The sequence below is a fragment of the Glandiceps talaboti genome, chromosome 3, assembly GCF_964340395.1.
Source record: "Glandiceps talaboti chromosome 3, keGlaTala1.1, whole genome shotgun sequence".
NCBI classification, from domain to species: Eukaryota; Metazoa; Hemichordata; class Enteropneusta; family Spengelidae; genus Glandiceps; species Glandiceps talaboti.
The window spans coordinates 27,420,704-27,443,963 of record NC_135551.1 but is presented as its reverse complement, the minus strand read 5'-3'; the positions used below and the strand labels follow the sequence as shown (position 1 = coordinate 27,443,963).

General features: G+C 33.3%; 1 protein-coding gene across 1 annotated transcript in view; it reads right to left on the bottom strand.

Moving 5' to 3' along the window:
- Positions 1 to 9,909: 9,909 nt before the first annotated feature.
- The window catches only part of LOC144453938 (profilin-4-like), a 39,845-nt gene continuing 26,494 nt past the window's right edge, over positions 9,910 to 23,260 (bottom strand). The window contains exons 2-5 of the mRNA XM_078145308.1: positions 19,525 to 19,653; positions 12,140 to 12,274; positions 11,461 to 11,566; positions 9,910 to 10,289 (exon numbers count right to left, since the gene is read on the bottom strand). Of these exons, the coding sequence (XP_078001434.1) occupies positions 10,261 to 10,289; positions 11,461 to 11,566; positions 12,140 to 12,274; positions 19,525 to 19,641 (387 nt within the window). The 5' untranslated portion in view covers positions 19,642 to 19,653 and the 3' untranslated portion in view covers positions 9,910 to 10,260. The remainder of the gene's footprint in view (positions 10,290 to 11,460; positions 11,567 to 12,139; positions 12,275 to 19,524; positions 19,654 to 23,260) is intronic.

The following is a 23,260-nucleotide window of genomic DNA, read 5'->3' as shown; positions in this document are numbered from 1 at the left end:
ACTTCTATGTGACTGAATGGAGACACGATTTAAAAGAAATTGGTGGCAACAAATAAATGCCATTCAGTAAAAATTACATGAGCACCAAAAATAATGCTGGTTCTTCATATGTGAACATGATTTTTAAAAAATTGGCAACGTGTAAACACTACAGTGCGTCTGTGATAGGAATTGGCTTGATTTTGCAAACTGTCATAATTTTACATTTTTGCCTGTAAAAAAGTGTAGGGTCGGCAGCTTAAACGAGGTCCAGTCGGGTTATTGCTAACACTATTTTTAAGCTCTCCTCCCCCCCCCACAAAGGGGAAGCTACTGCAATGGGCTCCTTCTTGTAAATCCGCCATGTTTAATGTTGCATCATGGGAAATGTGATAATAAAATACTAGTCAATTAGTGTTGTAAACAATGTTGATACATTTTAACCACAAATAATCAATTCATATTTACCCTGACCATTGTGGGAGGTATATTTTATCAGTAGCTCTAGATTAGGTTTTACAATAACCACAGATAATCCCATAGTCCTTTGCATCTGAGCATGCTCAGTCTGGATTGCAAGTTCCCTAATGTTTTAATGTTACTTTTAGTAATCACAAAGCAGACAGTTTTAAATTTGAAGAAAAGATGTGTTTTTTATTTGACATCAAATTTAAGCTACATGTATTATTCATTACATAATCTATATTTTCTATGATTTAAAAGTCATACACAAATAATCAAATTACTGCAAAAAGAACAGACAGGATAAGATACAAAACCAATTCAATTCATAATAATCGTCTTTCAATGGTAAAACTATTCTAAATATATTTTCCTATTGAAAGCTATTTAACCTTACAAAACTATAAAAGGGAATACGGTTCAATTCAATAGACCAAGGTAACATATGATCAAAATATTACATTCTAAAGATATGCCGTTGACCCTTCGTCGTCACACTCAACATGTAATTAGTCCCACACAGAGAAAACATATAGCACATGGGATCTACTAATTACATGGTGAGTGGGACGAGGAAGGGTTAACGGTTGAGGACACTCAGCAGAAATAACTCATAGATAATTAATAATGTAGTTATAGTGTAAAGCTGGTCTATTAAAACCTAGAAAAGAATTAGAACAAGTTAAAACTGATTTAGAAAAAAACACAACATATTTTCAAATCATCACTTTATTACATGAAACCTTGTAGGAGACAAAAACATTTTTGTAAAGAAAGAAAGTAAACAAAAACAAAAATTGACTGGAAACACAAATTAGTTCATGCTTTGTCATGAATATGTGAGCTTACCAATTGTCGCTTAACACAGCGTTTCAGGATCTGAACATGTGTTTGGATCTGAACTGTTTGGTGTGTTTAAAAACATGACTATCAAAGGCCTAATTTCATGTTGTAGTTGGGTACGTTGGAGAGCCTTATTTCCTCCGTCAGACTTTTTTTTAATTTCATCCAAAACTTTTGGTACTAGCCCAAAAAGTCCTGTCAATGTGACTTTTATTACAGCATTTGAACTAAAACCCTGTATGATCAGAAATACTAATACAATGAATAAAATTATAACTACCAATTGTAGGATAGCTCTCATAAATTTTATTCGAACTGGAGATAATTTTGTACAGATGAAACTAAACAGATCTTTAGATATACAATCTTGCCAGGTTTTGGACCCTATGAATGGTACATTTCTATACAGCAGTATACGACCATTAGTTGTCGCCTTGTCTGACACCGATGCATGTTCATGTGCCACCACTCCACTAGTCTCCTGTTCATCAGTTGTCACCTTGTCTGATTCATTTGTCACCCCATCTGTCTCTGAGTCCTGGTTATGAACTGTCTCCATAACTGTATCAATTTCTGGACCATGGGTTGGCATCTGGTCTGGCTTTGTGTCCTGATCATGAACTGTCTGCCTCTCTGTCTCTGTTTCGTTGTCAGTACTAGTAGTTGCCACCTTTTCTAAATCTGGCTCTTTTCCCGTTCCAACTGTATGTGTTATCTCCTCTCTACCTGACTCAAAGCGAACATTGTCTGACCTTCTCTCCTGCTGTGACTTTTTAGTTTCTGTTGGATTCGAGTCAGTTTTGTATTTCATAAATCTATTTGCATATTCGGGAAACCTCTGTTTATCATCTAACTGATGACAAACCTCAATGATTACTTCTGTTAAGGTTTTGTAGTGATCTTTGAACTCGTTATGTATTCCGAAAACGTAGACGATTGCGATTACTAATACCATAATAATTTGACTTGATATATCAATGTTGAGTACAACACCTGCTAATGTTAATGCACAGAACTGTGATATTGCAATCAAGTCTACAAAGAGAACAAAAAATATGAAGATGTACAAAATAATTGACAAACAGATGGGAAAGTCGACGTCCTTATATACTTTTGATACCGACTTTTTAAAATTAATGATGGGAAGACATAGAACAAAAACTGGTAATAAGACAATTGACAACGGCCATACTTTGTGTACACATGGCCATAAACCCTTATCACCATTTGCAAAAATTTTACATTGATGCTCTATTAAATCAAGTTGAAAATTGGTAAAGCTTTGAAATATACATGGATTCCCCTCCCAGCATCTATCATCATTTAAAAGGAACTGTTCATACATGTTACTTTTTGAATAATATATAAAATTGTTACATTTTATACACTTATTAGTCTGGGCAGGGTCTGTAGGATAGTATCTTACACAAACAATTGGCGATGTTTTCGGCATAAACTTACAGAAATATATTATTAGGAAAATCAAATACAAAATAACAGTGACAATAGTGATTATATTCAAAGTAAGTATACATGAATATCTCAAAAAAGTAAAATAATTGGGAAATGAGGCTGTCTTTTTATTATAATCTTCCCAGGCACGAAGTTCTGTCTTTCTATCTGAAGTGTTATACAATGCTAAAAGAACTATGACATTGGCAATGCAAACTAAGGCAGGAAATACCCAATATAACATAACGTACTTTATCATTTTGCAGCAAGTGCTTGAATCGTTTCCTTTTCCAGTTCCAGCTTTGTCAAACTTGAACTTGAAGGAGTTAACATTTCCGAAGGTAACTGGTACCTGACGAATGCCTATAAGTTTATGGTTGACACATATTTCTTTTCCAGCATTGTCTTCAAACTTTTTTTGACGTGTGACTGGATCATCCGGATACAAACGCCAGAAGAAGAAAGGCACCTTTACAAAAATAACAACTAACAAAACAATTATCAGTAAAATTTGGAATACTCTCAATGCTGCATTTTCTGTCATAATCCTACTGGGTGGTTTTGAATCATCAATGCATTTGTTATCAGATGTACAAAGGCTGCACGTTGGTGAAATGCGATTTGACTGTTGGACATGTCTGTAACAGAGGTGGCTGTTACTTCTTCTGGCATACTCAGAAGAACGAGCTGATGCATTCGACACAAGTTGTCCACCAAAGTCCATGACAAGATCACGTTTACACATTTCATTAATGTAGGCAATGTCTCGGGAGGTAGTCTCGTTAACGTCCGTTATATCAAACTTTATCGTCATGTGCTTTGCTTTCAAGTAGAGCATTCCACATGAATAATAGCGAGTCGATGGTGGCATCAATGTGAGAGTCTCTCCATACTTATCGCTATACCACTCTAAATGCCATAGACCGAATACCTGTGATGTATTGTACAACAGAGGATTCAATCCATCGTAGTCTGGTATGTCTAACTTTATGTTCAAATAGTTGGCACCATTTTCAACATACTCGCTGAATTCTTCAACCAATGCTGTCAGCTTTTTCTCGGTATACAGCTCAATACTTGTATTATCACATTTAAAACTGTACCGATGGTTTCCATCAAGTATTATGCCCTCACTGATGGTACCAACGACTTCAACGGTCGTTATACATGCTAGGTAGGTGAACAGTAGCACAGACAGCATGGTACGAATCTATCCTCAGATTCCACCGGTACGATATCTTGAATACTACAGAGCTATAGTATTTCAGTATTACACCAATGGCTCGACACTCATACAAATTGTAGGAACAAACTACACATACATTTAGTACACATGTACTTTCTGTGATAGCCACAGCATGGTATAGTCACGCCCTATTAATTAAGTTTGTGATAATTTAATTAATAGGTTTATTATTAAATGTTATCACATGAGCGATACATACATGTAATGATTGATATGATATTCCAGGTACCAAGGTACATGACTCAGCCAAAATTGGTCAGATAACAGGATCGTTGCCCTTTGCTATTAATACAAGTCCTCTAGGTTTGGCAAAGGTGAAAACCCGCATGGACATGGCTGGATAAATGAGACGAAAAATGTGTGAAATCAGGCAAAGATTTGTCAGAGGATGGACATACAACCTTTAACCGCCCTACAAAAATAGCTAATTATGCAAATGACAATGACTGTGCTTTGTTATCACTGATGTATATGTATCAAATCACATGACATTTGAAGCTTGAATTCTCCGAATAATATATTCTGCTATTGCCAAATTACAGGAAATATCAATTATGCAAAGAAGCCATTAAAATTAAAAGTTACGCTTATAAGTTTTTTTTTAGAATATGTGCCTGTTGTTATCACAGCCTGTCTACGTTGTGGGTATGTGATGTGATTCCTCTCCATACTTCATCATCTAAAGCAAAGCAATAGCAGATCCAAGATGTAGACAGGTACCAATACCAAATATTATATTGTATGATTTTTTTTAACATTACACTCTTAGCATACAGCCTAATTTACCACCAAAAATTATTATTCATATGATGTCTGTCACAACCTAACCTGTTCTTCATAAGGAAGAAATGTATAAGGTTTCATTCAAATTGATGCAACGGTTTTTAAGATATTGAGTCTTGCCCATCCACTGAGAGACAGACAGACAGTGACATACACACACATACACATACACACATACATACATACATACATACATACATACATACATACATTAATTGAAATAGATATGTTGTACTGTGTACTCTTTCTTAGACATTCCAGTTACCAGTTGGACTTTATCGAAATGAGTTCACAGTACAATAGTTTTGTTAATCTGTATATTAAACAAACATAGAGAAAATCAATAGGTTACTCACAGAATCAAAGTGCCAACCTCAACATAATCTATTTTATCTCTCATAAGTGGTATGAGAGGCGAACAGAGTACCACTAGCACCATAAATCGAGGCCGTAAACAGGCTAGAAACAGATCAATTTCAGTATCGATTTCTCTTCTACAAAGTGAAATAAGTTTACATATATCTGATGATTCAATGTGTGAGAATGGTATGTACCTGAGATGTACATACATGTTAATACATAACTGATGACTTTATTGACATTGATTAAAGTTGACTTGACAAGTATCCTTGTCATTTGCAGTCTGTTGATTGGCATAGAGCTGTGACCCATCAGGTTACCAGTAAATTTCCATCCATTAATGTCATTTCAACTAAATAGTGTATAATTGATACATATTATCAATGACTTGATCATAATCAACCAGATTTAAACTGAATGCCTTCCGTAAGGGCAAAGTTTTGAGACTGTCAACAACAGAACATATGCAATAAGTTATTTTTTCTCATTGATTGCTATTTGCCCATTGCTGTTAGTGATCTCCTGGCCAACGACAACAGTCATGTAATGTGAACCTGTAAAGAATATTGTAGCATAGCACTCACCCTAGAAAGAGTTTTAAAGGTTCCCCCAAAATGTTTCTGGTCAGCGCCCATCACTTAAGTACCCCCCTTCCCACGGTAAATTTTTTTTCATGTTTGTCCATAGACCCTACACGGTTTGTCCAACCAAATCAGTCTGCAGATGAAAGGGAATACAAAAAAGTAACTCTCCCTACATTAATTGCCACCAGTGAAGACAACTGCAAAACTAATCATGAACTAGCCTATGACATCTGCCCCACATACACACTTGCTGTAAAGTACTAAATAAAAAGAACAGTAACTGCAATGATAAGTAGATTAACATTTGGTGAGAATATAAAAAAAAATAATCACATCGTCGCACCACTTTAGATGACATTTCCTTACGAGAAACTATTTTTTTTCCTTTTTAGTGGCCTACAAAAATAGGCCAATAACTTATTAAAACTAAAAGCTACATCAATAATATTTTCAGGACAGGTGCGCTTTGGTATGGCAAATGTATGTACCAAATTACAATGAATTTAAAGCATGCATTCTTGAGATATAGCCTAATTCCCGAAAACCATTAATTACGTAAATTGTTTGTTAATATTGACAGGCGTTTTACCAAAACTTAACCAGGTCTTGCCATTACGGAATACGTCTTCAAAATTTCGTTTTGAATTGAGCCAACCGTTATGGAGAAAACGATGACACAGACAGACAGACAGACAGACAGACAGACAGACAGACAGACAGACAGACAGACACGGAGACAGACACACACACAGCCTTTCACCCACTAAATACATCTCTTCCTTGCGGAATAAAAAAAGAACAAGCCATAGAAGATATAGGCCTCAACTTAAAGATAAAGGTCAAGGTCAAAAGTTTGCCAGAACAGTAAACTTACCTCTAACAATGTGGGAGTACATATTTTAATGGTGTCTGTCTGTATAAAACTTCTAAAGTTGTTGAACAATTTACAACTTGACCTTGAATATGGCAGTCAAGGTCAAAGCTTTAGTGTCCAGCTGAAAGCTTACCGTTATAGATATAGGTGCAGATACTTCAGTGGTGTCTCTCGATACAAAACTTATTGAGCAATTTGTTAATAAACCTTGACACTGGCAGTCAAGGTCAAATGTCAAAGTATGAAAAGAAAGATTCCCTTTGATTAGGCCAAATAAAATAAGTTTGGTTCCGGTTACCCGACCCCACCTAGTTTTCATGTCGACCCTAAACCTTTTTTATATATATTCGAGAAAAATAATAATAATTCACGAAAATCATGAAGTCTCGCAAGAAATAGTGGGTGCAGAAACTGACATCAACTTTAAAAAGGACAATATAAAACTATTCTTTCAATCTGTAATGGCTGTACATCTGATGGGAAGAAATAAACAACACAGAGACCATTTGGAAAACAATGGAAAACCTGAACTAGACACTCACTGTAAAAAAAAATGTAATAAAATAAAATCTACCTACCCCACCTATTTTAAAATTGAATGTAATCGGAACCACACAATTTTTTTACGCCTTACATGGGTGTAGACACTTGAATGTAGTCTGTGTATTCAACTTCTTGAGTTATGGTAGAAAGACAAATTTCAGCTCTTAGACCTCGAAAATGTTGGTCAAGGTCAAAGCTTACTATTGATAATGTGGGATACACATTTGATTGGTGTCTGTGTGTATCACACTTTTTGTGATATGAGGCATATGCTCTTTTATCACAAAGATGGCTGTTATTTGGCCATAAAGATCAAAGGCATGTATATGTCGTACATAATATTTACCTTTATGCCAAGTCTGGTTGCCCAGAATGAGATTTTCAAGTAATATAACAAAAGAGTGAATGGGGTACGGACTCGACTAGTTCCTCGACAACTATTTTCCATTTTCTCCTTTTCCCTATTGTTTTCTTTATTGTAAATATACATGTCTATATTGATATTTTCTTTACAATTCTGGGAATAAAGTAAAGTGTTATTATTAAATAGGCTCATATATCTCAGGAATGGAGAGTGCATGGACAGACAGAACCCACTGTAATATTACCATGCTATCAGAACATATGAAATAAACATACATATTTATGACATCATCATACGAATACACATAAAAGATATTGATACAAATGTATGAAGTCATCACACATGAAATATACATACAAGATATTGATACAGATCTATGACATCATCACATGACATATACATGACATATATTTTTTTCATTTGTAGATGATACTCTAGCAAGTGTCACAGCTAGATATCTTAGTGAAATTAATATTTTCAAGATATTGTAAAAATCAGTGTTTCTCTTGGTATATTTCCTTGCCAATGTCACTTCTTGTGTACACGACTTCATAAATAAATTAAAAAATATATATATACATACAAGATATTGATACAGATGTATGACATCATCACATGACATACACATACAAGATATTGATACAGATGTATATGAAGTAATCACACATGAAATACACACAAGATATTGATACAGATGTATGACATCACATGAAATAAAAGATATTGATACAGATGTATGAAGTCATTACACATGAAATATACATACAAGATATTGATACAGATGTATGACATCATCACATGAAATATACATGCAAGATATTGATACAGATGTATGAAGTCATCACACATGACATACATACAGGATATTGATACAGATGTATGACATCATCACATGAAATATACATACAAGATATTGATACAGATGTATGACATCATCACATGACATATACATACAAGATATTGATACAGATGTATGAAGTCATCACACATGAAATACACATACAAGATATTGATACAGATGTATGACATCATATGAAATACACATACAAGATATTGATACAGATTATCATCACAAATGAAATATACATACAAGATATTGATACAGAGGTATGACATCATCACACATGAAATATACATACAAGATATTGATACAGATGTATGACATCATCACAAATGAAATATACAAGATATTGATACAGATGTATGAAGTCATCTCACATGAAATATGCATACAAGATATTGATACAGATGTATGACATCATCACAAATGAAATACACATACAAGATATTGATACAGAGGTATGACATCATCACACATGAAATACACATACAAGATATTGATACAGATGTATGACATCATCACACATGAAATACACATACAAGATATTGATACAGAGGTACATTTTGTATGACATCATCACACATGAAATACACATACAAGATATTGATACAGATGTATGACATCATCTCACATGAAATATACATACAAGATATTGATACAGATGTATGACATCATCACAAATGAAATACACATACAAGATATTGATACAGATGTATGACATCATCTCACATGAAATACACATACAAGATATTGATACAGATGTATGACATCATCTCACATGAAATATACATACAAGATATTGATACAGTTGTATGACATCATCACAAATGAAATATACATGACATATATTGATACAGATGTATGACATTATCACTCAAGATATCAATACTAGGCCTGTCCTCTGTGAAATATGAATCAGTATATTTTTATTGTATAAAGAATGATAAAAAATTATAAATACACTGGATATTTTACAAATTGAAAGAAGTAATAATGATATAAAATATTTTAAAACTTTTGACAAATCTGATGTAATATTTTCATTAGCTTTCAAAACTAAATTATTACAGTCATGCATTGTACTAAACAAATACTCAGACATTCTTACAAACATATCAATATTTACACAAATGGTACAGACAATGTTGGAAGGAATTAATTGACTTAATTTACAAATTGACTACAAATCCTATATACATTCAAAGACTCTTTTAGATATCAATCAATTGTATCAATAGGTTACACTTCTAATGTTCTGTATGTACAAATATATTACACATATATGTTGACAGGGTAAAAAAAACAATTTGGTTCAGAGACTCAGAGTGATTGTATTTCAGTTTGCATTATACGTATGTATATATATATATATATATATATATATATATATATATATATATATATATATATATATATATATATATATATATATATATATATATATATATATATATATATATATATATATATATATATATATTTATAACTCAAAAGTTTCATGCTCTTGAGATCTTCTCTGTAGATTGCAAATGCGTGAAACTCTTTAAGTTGTAGCTTTTGAATTCCTAATTCCTCAGATTAAGTCTACAATGCTCTGCTACAAATATGACATTGAGCACTGTTCATATAGCACTAATACAAACTAAAAATATCAAAGAATTCTGAACGCTGACTCTTTATTTCACATTGTTTAGGTTGATAAACAACTGCACAAATTATTGTTTCTATGGTAACATAGAATGGAATTGTTTCAAAAGTAAACATTATCACTTTCATAAAAGTGTCCCTCTTCAATCTAAGTTGTTGTATATGTTCACATCCAATGGATAGCAATGCATAGGGTCCATACCATGCATATTAAAGTTAAAGGGGTGATGCATGGAAATGTAAAAAAAGTACTTTTTATTGTTGCATTGTCACATTGTCTTCTCACTTGCCCTTTTGTTTGAAGTAATCAGCTGGTGAATAAAAAAAGAAATGTCATTAGTCAGAGTCATGTTTTGTTTGTTTGTTAGGATTTGTTATTGTTGTTGTTGTTTGTTTGTTTTGGAGTTTTTGGTTTGTTTTTGTTTGGTGTGGGTTTTTTGTTTGTTTGTGTTTTGGTTTTTTTGTTTGTTTGTTTTTTTTTGTTTTTTTTTGTTTTTTTTTGTTTTGTTTTTTTTGGGGGGGGGGCTAAATCTAAGAAAGAAACATCACAATGAATTCTTCAAATGTCAAACCCTAAGTACCTGTAACCTAAATTATTTTTTCATACTATGACAGAACCCCATGATGTGTGATTGCTAGTGTGGCTTAGATGAGATATTTGCACGAGTACTTGCAGTGTTCTCTGCGACTGTACTATCACAAGCATAGTGAGTGAAAGTGCAGCAGAAAACACTGCAAGCACTCATACAAATACACTTGAATACCCACACTGGAACTCACATGGCATGGGGATCTGTTATTGTTTCATGTTTTAACCAAAACAGCAATTTTTTGTAGAAATGATACTGCGTGATCAAGGAACAATTATGCTGTCATTTGCATAGAGGTAATGCTATGTAGAAATGTGTTCTGTATTGAGCTTTCACTGTATGTATAATTACCTTGTGATAAAGCTCTTTTAGTAATCCCTAAATTACAATGTGCTGACCACTACAATTTATACTGTTTATACATTGATGTCAATCATGCATACAAAGTGTCATCATCAACACACTGGTAGACAGGTTATTCAGCTCTATATCATATTATAAGGATTGAACCAGTACAGTATTTGGTGTACTTAACAGTGGGCAAATATTAAACAAAAAAAGCAAAATGTTACATCTACAGGTGTTAAACAGACCTATGCTATAGAATGCTAGTTCATAGAACTGAATGTTGACCTGCATTCCTAGAATAGTCTCCTCCCCTTGCCTAATGAGGGCGCACTCCATAATAACCTAGAGAACCTAGGTGACAATGTTCACATCAATTCAAAATGTCTATCTCTTGACCAAGCTAATTCTTCTCTCAGCTGAGTGATTTCTTTTCTCCACTAAGTGATTCCCTTTTCAACCAAACTGTTTCTCAATTTTCTTGACCAAGTGTTGAGATAAACTCAAACAAAATACATCTACTAAATAACGATGTTGTACCACTTACCTAAATTTTCTACAGCTTCTACACATACACTGGGATACATATTTTCATTATATGTACCAAGGATAAGTAGCGTTTGTGTCTTTACCATTACTAGACCTATTTTGTCCTATAAAAATTAAACAAAACAAAACTTCAACAAATCATTTGTAAAATTTCAACTTCAAATTTCTAATGTAGTTTATATATCTTGTCTTATCAAGCTTTGCTACATCATTGTTTTATTTTTGTTTTTGTTTTCCTTGCTATGTAACTTTTTTTTGAGTGATAAGGCGTAAAAAATAATGTGAGGTTCTGATTTATTCTTTTTTTTCATATGTGAGTGTCAAGTTCAGGTAGTTATGTTTTCTGTTGTTTTGCATATAGTCTTTGTGTTATTGATTTCTTCCCATCAGAAGTACAGCCATTACAGATTAGAAGAACAGATCTATATTGTTTTTTTAAGTCGATGTCACAATTTTCACAATTTTATTACATTTTTTTCTCGAATACATAAAAAAAAGCTTAGTGTCGGGTATTTAACCGGAACCAAACAATCCTAACAGGGCCTAGGTGGAAATCAGCTATTGTTGTTTACTGTCTACCCTGTTTTTGAATAAATTTTCCTACCTACAGTATGAGGGCAGTATTCAACAAAAACTCTGTATGGAAGTTTCAACGTTAAGGCAACCAAAATACTTACACATTTTGCATAGATTGAATTCTTATCAGCTCTAACACACTTGTAGTTATTGTTGTCAAAATAAATACCCTCTTCTCGGGTTCTTGGTGGATCTTTAAATGCATCAATAAATTTCTGTATTTGTTCTGCATACAACTGTAAAAAGAACAAACAACACAATTGTTTCATCAAAAATTTCTACTCACAGATTTAAATAAAATTGATAAAAAAAAAAATCACACACAACATTGGTTTTTCAAATGGTTAATTTTATTTTTTTTTTAAAGTCAAATGACACCTTGTAGGTAATAATAACAATAGGAGAATATGAAATGTATACAAAAAGTTAGTAAACAAATTCGTCAGCCTCTTCCACTAGTGGTTATCATTATATCTTTGACATGTGCAAAAATAAATACTTGTTTTGATTCTTATAATATATAAAATACTTGTATTGTACATTAAAATAAAGATGCAACCATTCCAAATAGTTCTTTAGACTAACCATTAAAAGAATGCCAATGGCGTTGTAGCATGAATACACTTTTAAAGTAATTTATTTCTACATAATAACCGAAGTTTGCAGTCTTTAATCAAAAATTTCATTTCCACATCTAAATTACACATAATAACCTTGACTATTGTGCATAAACATATTTATCATCTAGACATCCCAAGGAACATCACTACCAAATATCAAATCCATTCGTTAAGATTTTCTGTGAAGATTTTTGATCAGAAATAAGATTTACAGTATAAGGATTATATCATCTTGAATTGAATAATTATCCATCTAAACATCCCTAGAAATATTCCTACAAAATTTCATACCAATCTCCCTTTTGTAATAAACTTAAAATTTTCACCCAAAATCATACTTCTACCATATATTATGTACATATCACTTAAGTGATCATCACAGCATAATACATTTTTCATCTAAACATCTATGTAAACATCCCCGCTACATTTCAGGCCAGTATATTTAGTAGTTTTCAGTGGGATCATCATGTCATGAATTTGTTCTTTATCTACACATTCCTTGCAATCACAACGTTAACCAAATTTCAGGTCTGGGTGCCTAGTTGTTTTGAAATTTTAATTTTTTTCACTGATAAAGATTTTGAGATCTAATTTGCATATCACAAATGGGATCAACATGTCATGAACAATTCTTGATCTGTTTCATACACATCCTCATAAAAACTTTCCCACCAAATTCCAGGCAATGAATCTGCCCAGTACTTTTGGAATTTACAATTTTTGACCAAAGAGTCCCTTTTTTTCAGAGTTCATGTGGATATCACTGATGAGATTACATTGTATGTCATGAACAATTCTTTATCAACATACCCCTTGAAACACATCAACCAATCAGAACAATCTACCCTGTAGTTTTTATTTAACTTTATTAACCAAAAATCACTTCTGATATTCATTTAAATCACACACCTGTGGCTCAATCATTTTGATTTGAACAATTTTTCATCTACATACCCTAAGTAATATGCCTTACCAAATACCAAGGCAATTGGTCAGGTGCTTTTTCACTTAAAGTCGTTTACAGACACATATGCTTAGAACCTTAGTTCAGTCATGCTATAATTACTACTGAATTAATCATGATTTTACTCACACAGGCAAATGAAATATTTTCTCAGGGGAAAAGTAAAGTTACCTTATTTTGATACTAATCTGTTCATTGTATGTATTTTCACCATCAGTGCTAGCACATGGAATGTTCACAATCAGAATCTGAATTAGGACTTGAATCTGAATTACCATGGGAATCTGAATTGAAATCTAACCTCTTTATTAAATGTTTAATTTCATCAAGCAATTGGGCATGACTTAGACCTTTGTTTCCCTTTTCAGAACTTAGCGTAAAAACAGACAAAATCTTTGGTACTAATCCAAATGCAACTGTCAATGTAGCTGTAATTAAAGCGCTTGGATTAAAACCTTTTATGATTAGAAATATAAGAGCAATGAATAATATTACTACTACCATTCTCAAGATTGATTTCATAAATTCTACTCTAACTGGCAATATATTTGTACTGATAAAACTAAACAGATCTTTAGATATACAATCTTGCCAGGTTTTGGACCCTATGAATGGTACATTTCTATACATCAGTATACGACCATTAGTTGTCTTCTTGTCTGACTTAGTTTCTTGATCATGGGTTGTCACCTTATCTGACTTGGCATCCTGTTCATGTGCCACCACCCCACTAGTCTCCTGTTCACCAGTTGTCACCTTGTCTGATTCATTTGTCACCCCATCTGTCTCTGAGTCCTCATCATGAATTATTACCATATCTGTGTCAGTTTTCTGACTATGGGTTGTCACCTGATCTGGCTTTGTGCCTAGATCATGACCTGTCAACCTCTCTGTCTCTATTTCATTGTCAATGGTTGTCAACTTGTCTGTCTGTTCACACACTAAAGTTGTCAACTCAAGATCCCTTCTAGTCTTACCTGAGTAAACATCAGTTTTATATGTTACCTTTATCTCATCTAACTCATAGCAAACCTCAAAAATAGCATTTTTTAAGGTTTGGTAGCGACTTTTGAATTTGCCATATATTCCAAAAATGTAGGAGATGATGATAGTCAACAGAACAATATAGGGACCTATTACATAAATATTGAGTACAATACCAGCCAATGTTAATGTACATATTTGTGATATTGCAATCAGGTCTACAAAAAGAACAAAAATGATGCAGATGTACAAAATAATTGACAAACAGATGGGAAAGTCCTTATCTATTTTGGATACAGATTTTAAATTCATTATAGGAAGACAAAGAACAAAAACTGGTAATAAGACAACTGACAAAAACCATCCGACGTCCAGACAAGAAAATGGGTCACCGTTAACAAACATCTTAAATTGATGTCTTAGTAAGTCAAGTTGAAAATTTGCAAAAGTTTGATATATACATGGTTTCCCATCAGAATATCCATTGGCACGTAGAAGGAATTGATTATACACATTTCGTTCATCTAGACATGTATTGCTGCTACATTTTTCAGAAATAGTTACTTCTGAGGTTTGCATAGTACAAGAATGATCTGAGCAGACGTTGTGGTGTTTGACGCACAGAACCTTAGGTACTTTGTGCAGAAAGCGATACAAGTATATTATTAAGAAAATCAAGTAGAAACCGAGAAAGATTCCAATGACTAGATTCCAAATAGTTGCAATGGTGGTATTCAAAAATGAATAGAAACCTAAAAACTGAGCTGTCTTTTTATTAAAGCTTTCCCAAGTATTAATTTCTATTCTTGTATCTGAAGTGTAATACATTGACAGAACTAGAATTAGATTGACTGTTGCAAATAAAGGAACAATAACCCAATACACCAAAACTTGCTTTATCAGTTTGTAGCAAGTACTATGGTGTGAATCTGTGTCTGCTTTAGCTTCTGAATATCGCCTGAAGGTGGCAAGATTTCCCATTCTAACTGGTACCTGGCGTTGGCCAATAAGTTCCTGGTTGTAATGGATTTCTTGGCCAGCAATGTTTTCAAACATTCTTCCTGTTTTGGGTGGATCATCGGGAAAAATGTACCAAAAGAGAAAGGGTACAGAAACATAACAAACCATAAATACAATAACTATCATTAAGATTTGGAACAACCTCAAGTATACATAGCCACGACTTGCATTAAGGAGTACTTCTGTTGCATTGCTAATGCATTGGTTTTCAGATGTACAAAGACTGCACATTGGTGAAATACGGACACGATCATGGACGTGTCTGTAACAGAGATGGCTCTCTCCTACAATTTGAGTTTCAGGAGCAGATGAAATCAGTTCTCCTGCAAATGTCATGACAAGTTTAAGTTTACACTTTTCATTCAAGTAGGCAATGTCTTGAGAATCTGTCTCTGAGGTGAACACTATCCGTATGTCCTTAGCTTTCACGTACAGTGTTCCTAATGAATAAAACCGAGTCGCTGGAGGAAGCAGTGTTAGAATCTCTCCGTACTGATCATAGAACCATTCCACATACCATAGACCGTATACCTGTGATGTATTGTACAACAGGGGATTCAATCCATTGTAGTCTGGTATATCTAACTTTATGTTCAAATAGTTGGCACCATTTTCAACATGAACATTGATTTCTTCAACCAATGCTGTGAATTCTTTCTCGGTGTACAGCTCAATACTGGTATTGTCGCATTTAAAATCATATCGATACTTTTCAGTAGGTACTAAGTCCTCACTGTTAGCAACCACCTCAACAGCCAACATACATGCTAGGTAGGTGAATAGTAGCACAGACAACATTGCACAAATTTATCTTCAGATTCCACTGGTATGATACAATGTAATATGTACTGAGCAAGAATTGAGAACTTGAGTTACTTACACCACAAGGCAAGTATTTCTGAATCAGTACTGTGTCGATGGCTGATGGTAGACATGTTAAGAATTGTCAGGGCGTCAAAAGTAGTCTAAGAGTAAAAGTATATTCATGTTGTAACGACAGCTGCTACATACCCTAGCAACATAATTGATGAGCTTGGGTGCATATCACATGTTATGTACTCTTGATAGTTTTAAACCCTCGGGTTCCTAAAATATACAAGAATCAACTGTGTATTTTTATGGTGTTATTCTCCACTGGAAATGGATTGAAATCAGTACACCATGTATAACACTGTTTTATTGGCTAACTATCATCTTGTTTGTTGACCACAACTGCTACTGGGCTTCTTCGGTTATGGCTCCTATTACCCTGGTAATAGAAAACAACAATAGAAATCATTTTATCACCCTGGTAACTGAAAACATCGACAATTATGTATTAAAAACAAGTGCACAACTGTGTATTCAGTTTTACTTGACAATGTCATGGCAGACTCAAAACAATATGAATATATAATTATGAGACAGAAAGATAATAATTAATCATTCTTATGTACTGTAGAAACCAAAATGACTGAAGGCAAGAACGTGAAGAAGAAACCACAACATCTATGGATGCAGTCTGACTGCTTTCCCAGGCACCACATATTTATTTTCACATGCCAGAACTAAGTCGGTTCATACACACCCGTAGTTGCCACCCTTCTCATAAATTATTGTGATATATTGCTTTTGCTACTGTCACAAAGGAACAGCTTCGTAAACAAGGATCACTTTGAGTTTTGCAACGGACATTTTATGCTTCAGTTTAGCCAGTTTGTGTCCTATTAACACATATTATTGGGTTGCTTGTCAGGTTTTTGTGCTCGTACACTGCAGGAATTATAACTCCCTGTCATAAATTACATTTGCTACAAAGGAATTGCCTCATATATGTGAATTAATTTGTGTTTTGCAGCAAATTTTTAATGCCTTCAAAAACAGCACATTATATTTCTTATAAAGACTATTATGCCTTCAATTTCAAAACAGAAATCATAATTATTGACATATATATTTATTGAATCAGAAAAGCTTATGATCATTATTGTGTTTATTTTGAGGTTACTATCTAACCTCTTTGCCCTGCCCCACTGTTCACACTCTAGCTGACCTGTACCTTTCAATGTATATTATTGTGGTGGTTGTCTGCTAGCTATGGAAGTTGCCACTCTTGTCATATATTATAATGATATATTACTTTAGTTACAAAGGACTAGCTCAATAAAAGTATAGTCTTGCCTGTAGATTGAGTATTTCAAACATAGTCAGAATTGAGTCTCAACTTATGCCATCTGATATTTACTGAAAAAAATAGTCTATCTTCACCAGTATTATATTTCTCCAGCTTCAAATACATGTTATGGTGTAACATTATCCATGTTTATTACACAATCAAACGTGTTTGAAAATTAATACAACAGTAGAATACACACTGCTTTGTCTCATTAATCATCACTGGCGTGAATCATAAACTTCGTCAAATTTTTTAACATGCTTGTTATTTGAAACTTACCTTTACCGTCTATGTTCTCTTCAATTTGTCCGTAGACATGGTCTTTGCGTACCCAGGTGTTGATGTGACGACTTGTTTTTGAGACGACTTCTCTGGTGGCGAACTCAATCGGACCTGTTCTATTTTTCAATAGGGGAGGTTGAGTAATGGTAGGGTGACAAACGGGTCACATCACAGCCAACTCATTTAAATTTGATTTGAATTCAATATTTCAATTTCATGAAGCATCAGCCAGAAAATGGGCCACAAAATCTGTTTTAAATCTATCCGCAGTGTCAGATGACGACGTCAGTGACATCGAGTGATCTAAATCAATGACGAGAATGGAGCTGTACGATGTAAACATAGTCGGTAAACAGGATCACGCAGCCAAGGATAGCTTTCATGTACTTAAACGCATCTCTGTAAAGTTGATTGAGCTGTTGTTACGTGAAATTGTAATCATGAATACAGAACTGTGTCTACAATGTCTACACAAGGGTTCAGGGATCGGACATATTTGAAATCAACTAAAACGAAGGGTCTAAAGGTTGATCCCACTACAAACTCATGGCCATTCCACCTCATCCCAATACAAACTGGTTGATATACACACACTATCCACAACACCTAAATCAGAATTGTTCTATTGTACAATATTCAAACTATCTGTATTTTCTTTAGAAGTTTCTATTTCTGATAGTGATACAATAACATACAGCATGGACATGTACTATTAGTATCCATGCCTACAGTGTATTTTTCTCTCTAAATACATCAGTATGAAAATATGAAACAATTATTTTAAAGAAAAAATATTAAAATCCAGTACAACTTGGATAAATTTTAGACAAGGGTGTGCCACCCAGTTTTCAATCACCCATCCTTTTCTCAGGATGTTTTTTTTGGGGGGAAACAAAGGACCATGATTAAAGTTGTTCTGGCCACTGGGGGTGCTATATAGCTCATTACAATTTTAATACAAACCAATCTTTACAAAATGCCAAGATATAGGAGATTGCAGCTTAGCAGATGCTATTACATATTAGACGCTTGGCATATGTTATTCCTACAACGTTTTGAAGGCAGTTTTACCTTATACTTGAGAATTTTGGAAAATTCTTAGACATAGAATAGGTACACATCTATTCAGGATATTTTAGAAGAAAAAGTAGACCCATGTTTAGAGAGTTTTTATAAAAAAGTGACCCTTTTGGATCACACATTCCTGTTCACCTTCCTTTGGGAATACAGCCCCCACTCCCCCACCACCTCCCACCTCCATCCCACACCCACCCCCCACCCCAACCCCAACCCAACACTTTTTCCTTCCAAAATCCAATCCAGAATGTGGCCTTTTATTTCATCATTTGATACTAATTGATAAAGACTGTAAAATGCTGTCATGTCTGGGAGTTCCAATAGTTTAAATAACAGTGACTATCAGAGCTCTATCCATGATCTATAACAATTAATACTTACATTAAAACCTACTGAGCTAGCCCGTAGTGATGAATCTTTCCTTCGTATAATAACACAGTTTTGTACATGTTCTGTGGCTATCAATGCATCATGGAGGAGATTCTGTAGCTGGTTCATCTTTACACGATCCTGAAAATAAACAAAACAAAAATAGATACTAAGTATAACATTTTAAAATAATATTTTTTGCAAGATATGTCTTTTACCTAATTAGCTTAATGAATTAAGTACCATTTTATTTCTGACTTTCATCAGTATTTTGTGTCATATTGGAAAGTCCATACACTTGATTTGCAAGTCCATATATGGCAATCAAAACCATATCATCAATAATCTTGAATAAACTAAATGCATTTTATCCATGGAAACTGAAGTATCTAAATCCATTCAATGATACATTTATAGCCATGGAAATATGTCTCTTTCATTTTCTACTAGTGTTTGCAGTAATCTTGCCGAGTCAAATTATATCCTCATATCCATGGAAACATCTTTAATTTCTATTGGTGTTTTCAGTAACCTTGAGTCAAAATATATCCTCATATCCATGGAAACATCTTTAATTTCTATTGGTGTTTTCAGTAACCTTGAGTCAAAATATATCCTTGTATCCATGGAAACATCTTTAATTTCTATTGGTGTTTTCAGTAACCTTGAGTCAAAATATATCCTTGTATCTATGGAAACATCTTCTATTTTACTATTATCATTTTCAGTAGTCTTGAGTCTTAAAGATGTCCTCATATCCATGGAAACCTCTTTCAGTTTACTATGTTAAGGTGCTTTCATAATCTTGAGTCAAAAGATGTCCTTGTAACCATGGAAACATGTTTTCTGTATAGGAGTGTCCTCGTTCTGTCAATTTCAGCATAATTTCAGAAATAACATCTTAAAGTAATTAATTATAATCTTATAATGCTATTTTCACTAGAATTCACAATATCAAGTTACTAGAATTCACAATATCAAGTTACTATTCACAATATCAAGTTACTATTCACAATATCAAGTTACTATTCATAATATCAAGTTGTTAAATCTATCTATGTATAATTTATTTTGTAATTTCTTTATTAATTATACTGTAATATATCTTCTTGTGGTAATTTGAGTGTTGTTGATTGATGTTATTAAAGGTAAAAGCACCAAAATCTGAGTGGGAATGTAAGCTGTGTGACTAATATCAGTCTGTAAAACCTATATTCTAGCCATGACAATAAGATAATGAAGAAATTGATAATTTTAATTTCATTGTTATAAAAACTAAGAATGTAGAATGTAGATGAGAGTTAAATAACAGTATTACCACATTTCAAATATGTCTTTTACCTAATTAGCTTAATTAATTAAGTACCATTCTATTTCTGACTTTCAGTATTTTGTGTCATATTGGAAAGTCCATACATTTGATTTGCAAGTCCATATATGGCAATCAAAACCATATCATTAATACTCTTGAATAAACTAAATGCACTTTATCCATGGAATTTGAAGCATCTAAATCCATTCAACGATACTGTATATAAATTATAAATTTTATGTCATGTCGTTTTCTATATTTAGTGCATGATCATTCTCACAAGCTAGAACATGTATTTGTGCTGACTCAACAAAATATGAAGTCTAGTTTGGACATTGCTATAAAGAGGCCTGTGGTTTATGATGATGGTGTATGTATTTGACATGTGATACACAAACTTACTGCATACACTATTGCTATGACAACACTATCATTTACATGATACTACCAATTGAGTATACACCAATTACACTAGGTGTATAATATTGTTATAATAAACAATGTTTGTGAGCTGACAGATAGCAGTGTTTCTTAAACATCATGGAATTTAATATGTAAATTAATCTACATGAAATTACTTGTAATCAAAAATGACTTGTATACAAAACTATGTTGTTCATCATTTTAAAACAGTAAGATATCTCAGTTTATGTTGTCATAGTCAGGAATCCATACATTTTGTTGATATGTACATGGAAATGCATGGCGTCTCTTTATAGAATGTGTATCATCACAGATTTCAGGTGTATAATCATGTACATTGTCACCATTGTCCAAGACTTTTTCCTCATGGTCTTTAAGTTACATTTAATGTTGCTGCAGCATTTAACCATAGACCCTACACATATACAGTCTATGATTTAATTTAAAGTTAGTAAGTTTATGTCACACAGTGGTAAATAAAGTGAAATAATATGCCATGTTTTGATATCAAACATTGTACATGGTGATGCTATGTCGAGTAAATTACATTCACAGTATATCATCACTAACATTAAATAGTATGTGCTGACATCTGGGTCCATATTCTCCCAAACAACTGTCTTTCTGATGATCAACCTTAGAAACTTTACATTAAATGGCAATTTTCTGCCCACTATTGTGGTTTACCATGACAACCACAGCACAAAGTTAGTATTGTAGTAATTGGTTATTTACAATCTCTTCTACTATTGTTGACTACTTTTAATGGCATCTGATTTTTAATGAAGTGTTTTGTTTGTACCTTTCTTTGATTGTTTTCATCCACATAAGGTACAAACTAAGTTTCATTGTCATCACCCAGTAATTAGTCATTGAATGGTTCAGTGTTTTCCACTCTGATGGAAGACACTGTGAAATCAGAATACATGCCTGTGTACTTCTCCAAAACTAACAGGACTAGAAAATTGCATAACTACATTAACCCTTCCAGTCACAGACATAATTATTTCTATTATAAAGCATTGGTTGTCACAGCAAGTAGATAGTATCAGTGATTCCTTTCTCAAAACGAAACCTTATTTGGTCTACATTGTATACCAATTCAGCTACAAGTGACAAGTCATTAGTTGGTAGGTGTAACAATAGTATGATATTATCTAATTTTGTATGTAGTGATGGCAGTCAACTTTCTATCATCAAATAGAATATTTCCTGACAACTAAAAGTCACCCTGACAAAATATATTGAACAACAAAGACTTTGGTGAAAAGGTGTAAACTGGAACTTCTGACAGATATACTTTGACGTTCTTTCGTAAGAATTACATGTAGCTCCAGACAAGGCAAGGCAAGATTTTCTAACATCCTTCAAGATGTTCAGTCGCAGAAAATCCCATTTTACTTTCTCTGAAAATATTCTGCTAGCTTAGTAGTCATGTATATGTATGTGCAGTATGCTAGTAATCATCAGATGAAATGACAATAAACTCAACATTTTTTAATGTTTGACACATTTTTCCTCCTTTATACTGTCATGGTTCTATTTTTCAGTACTTTTTACTGGCAACCTATCATTTAATAAGCAAATGATTTTGATCACCAATATTAAAAGATGAACAATTGTACCAAACATAAAAAATTTCAAAGTTCTATTTACTGTGTTGTGAATGTATGTAACCTTCAGTTGAAACAAGTTACTGAAGCATAAAATTGAATTCTAACTAACTGGAACACTACCTTGGAAGTCAACCCAGTATTCTGTTCAGTATAATAGAATACCAACTAAATAAAAAATAATTTTGTATAAATAAAAAAAATTTTTTGTAGTAGTCAGAACTCAAATTATAAATAATTGACTGTGTTTATACTAACTCACTCAGCTTTCTTCAGCTGTTATTGTGTACAGTTCAATGGGGTAGACTTGTCTTATGAATAACAAACTGTTCTGAACAGAGCTACTGAAAATGTCACTCTGACAAAGTGTTCTTTAATGACTTCTATTAGACCAGAAAAT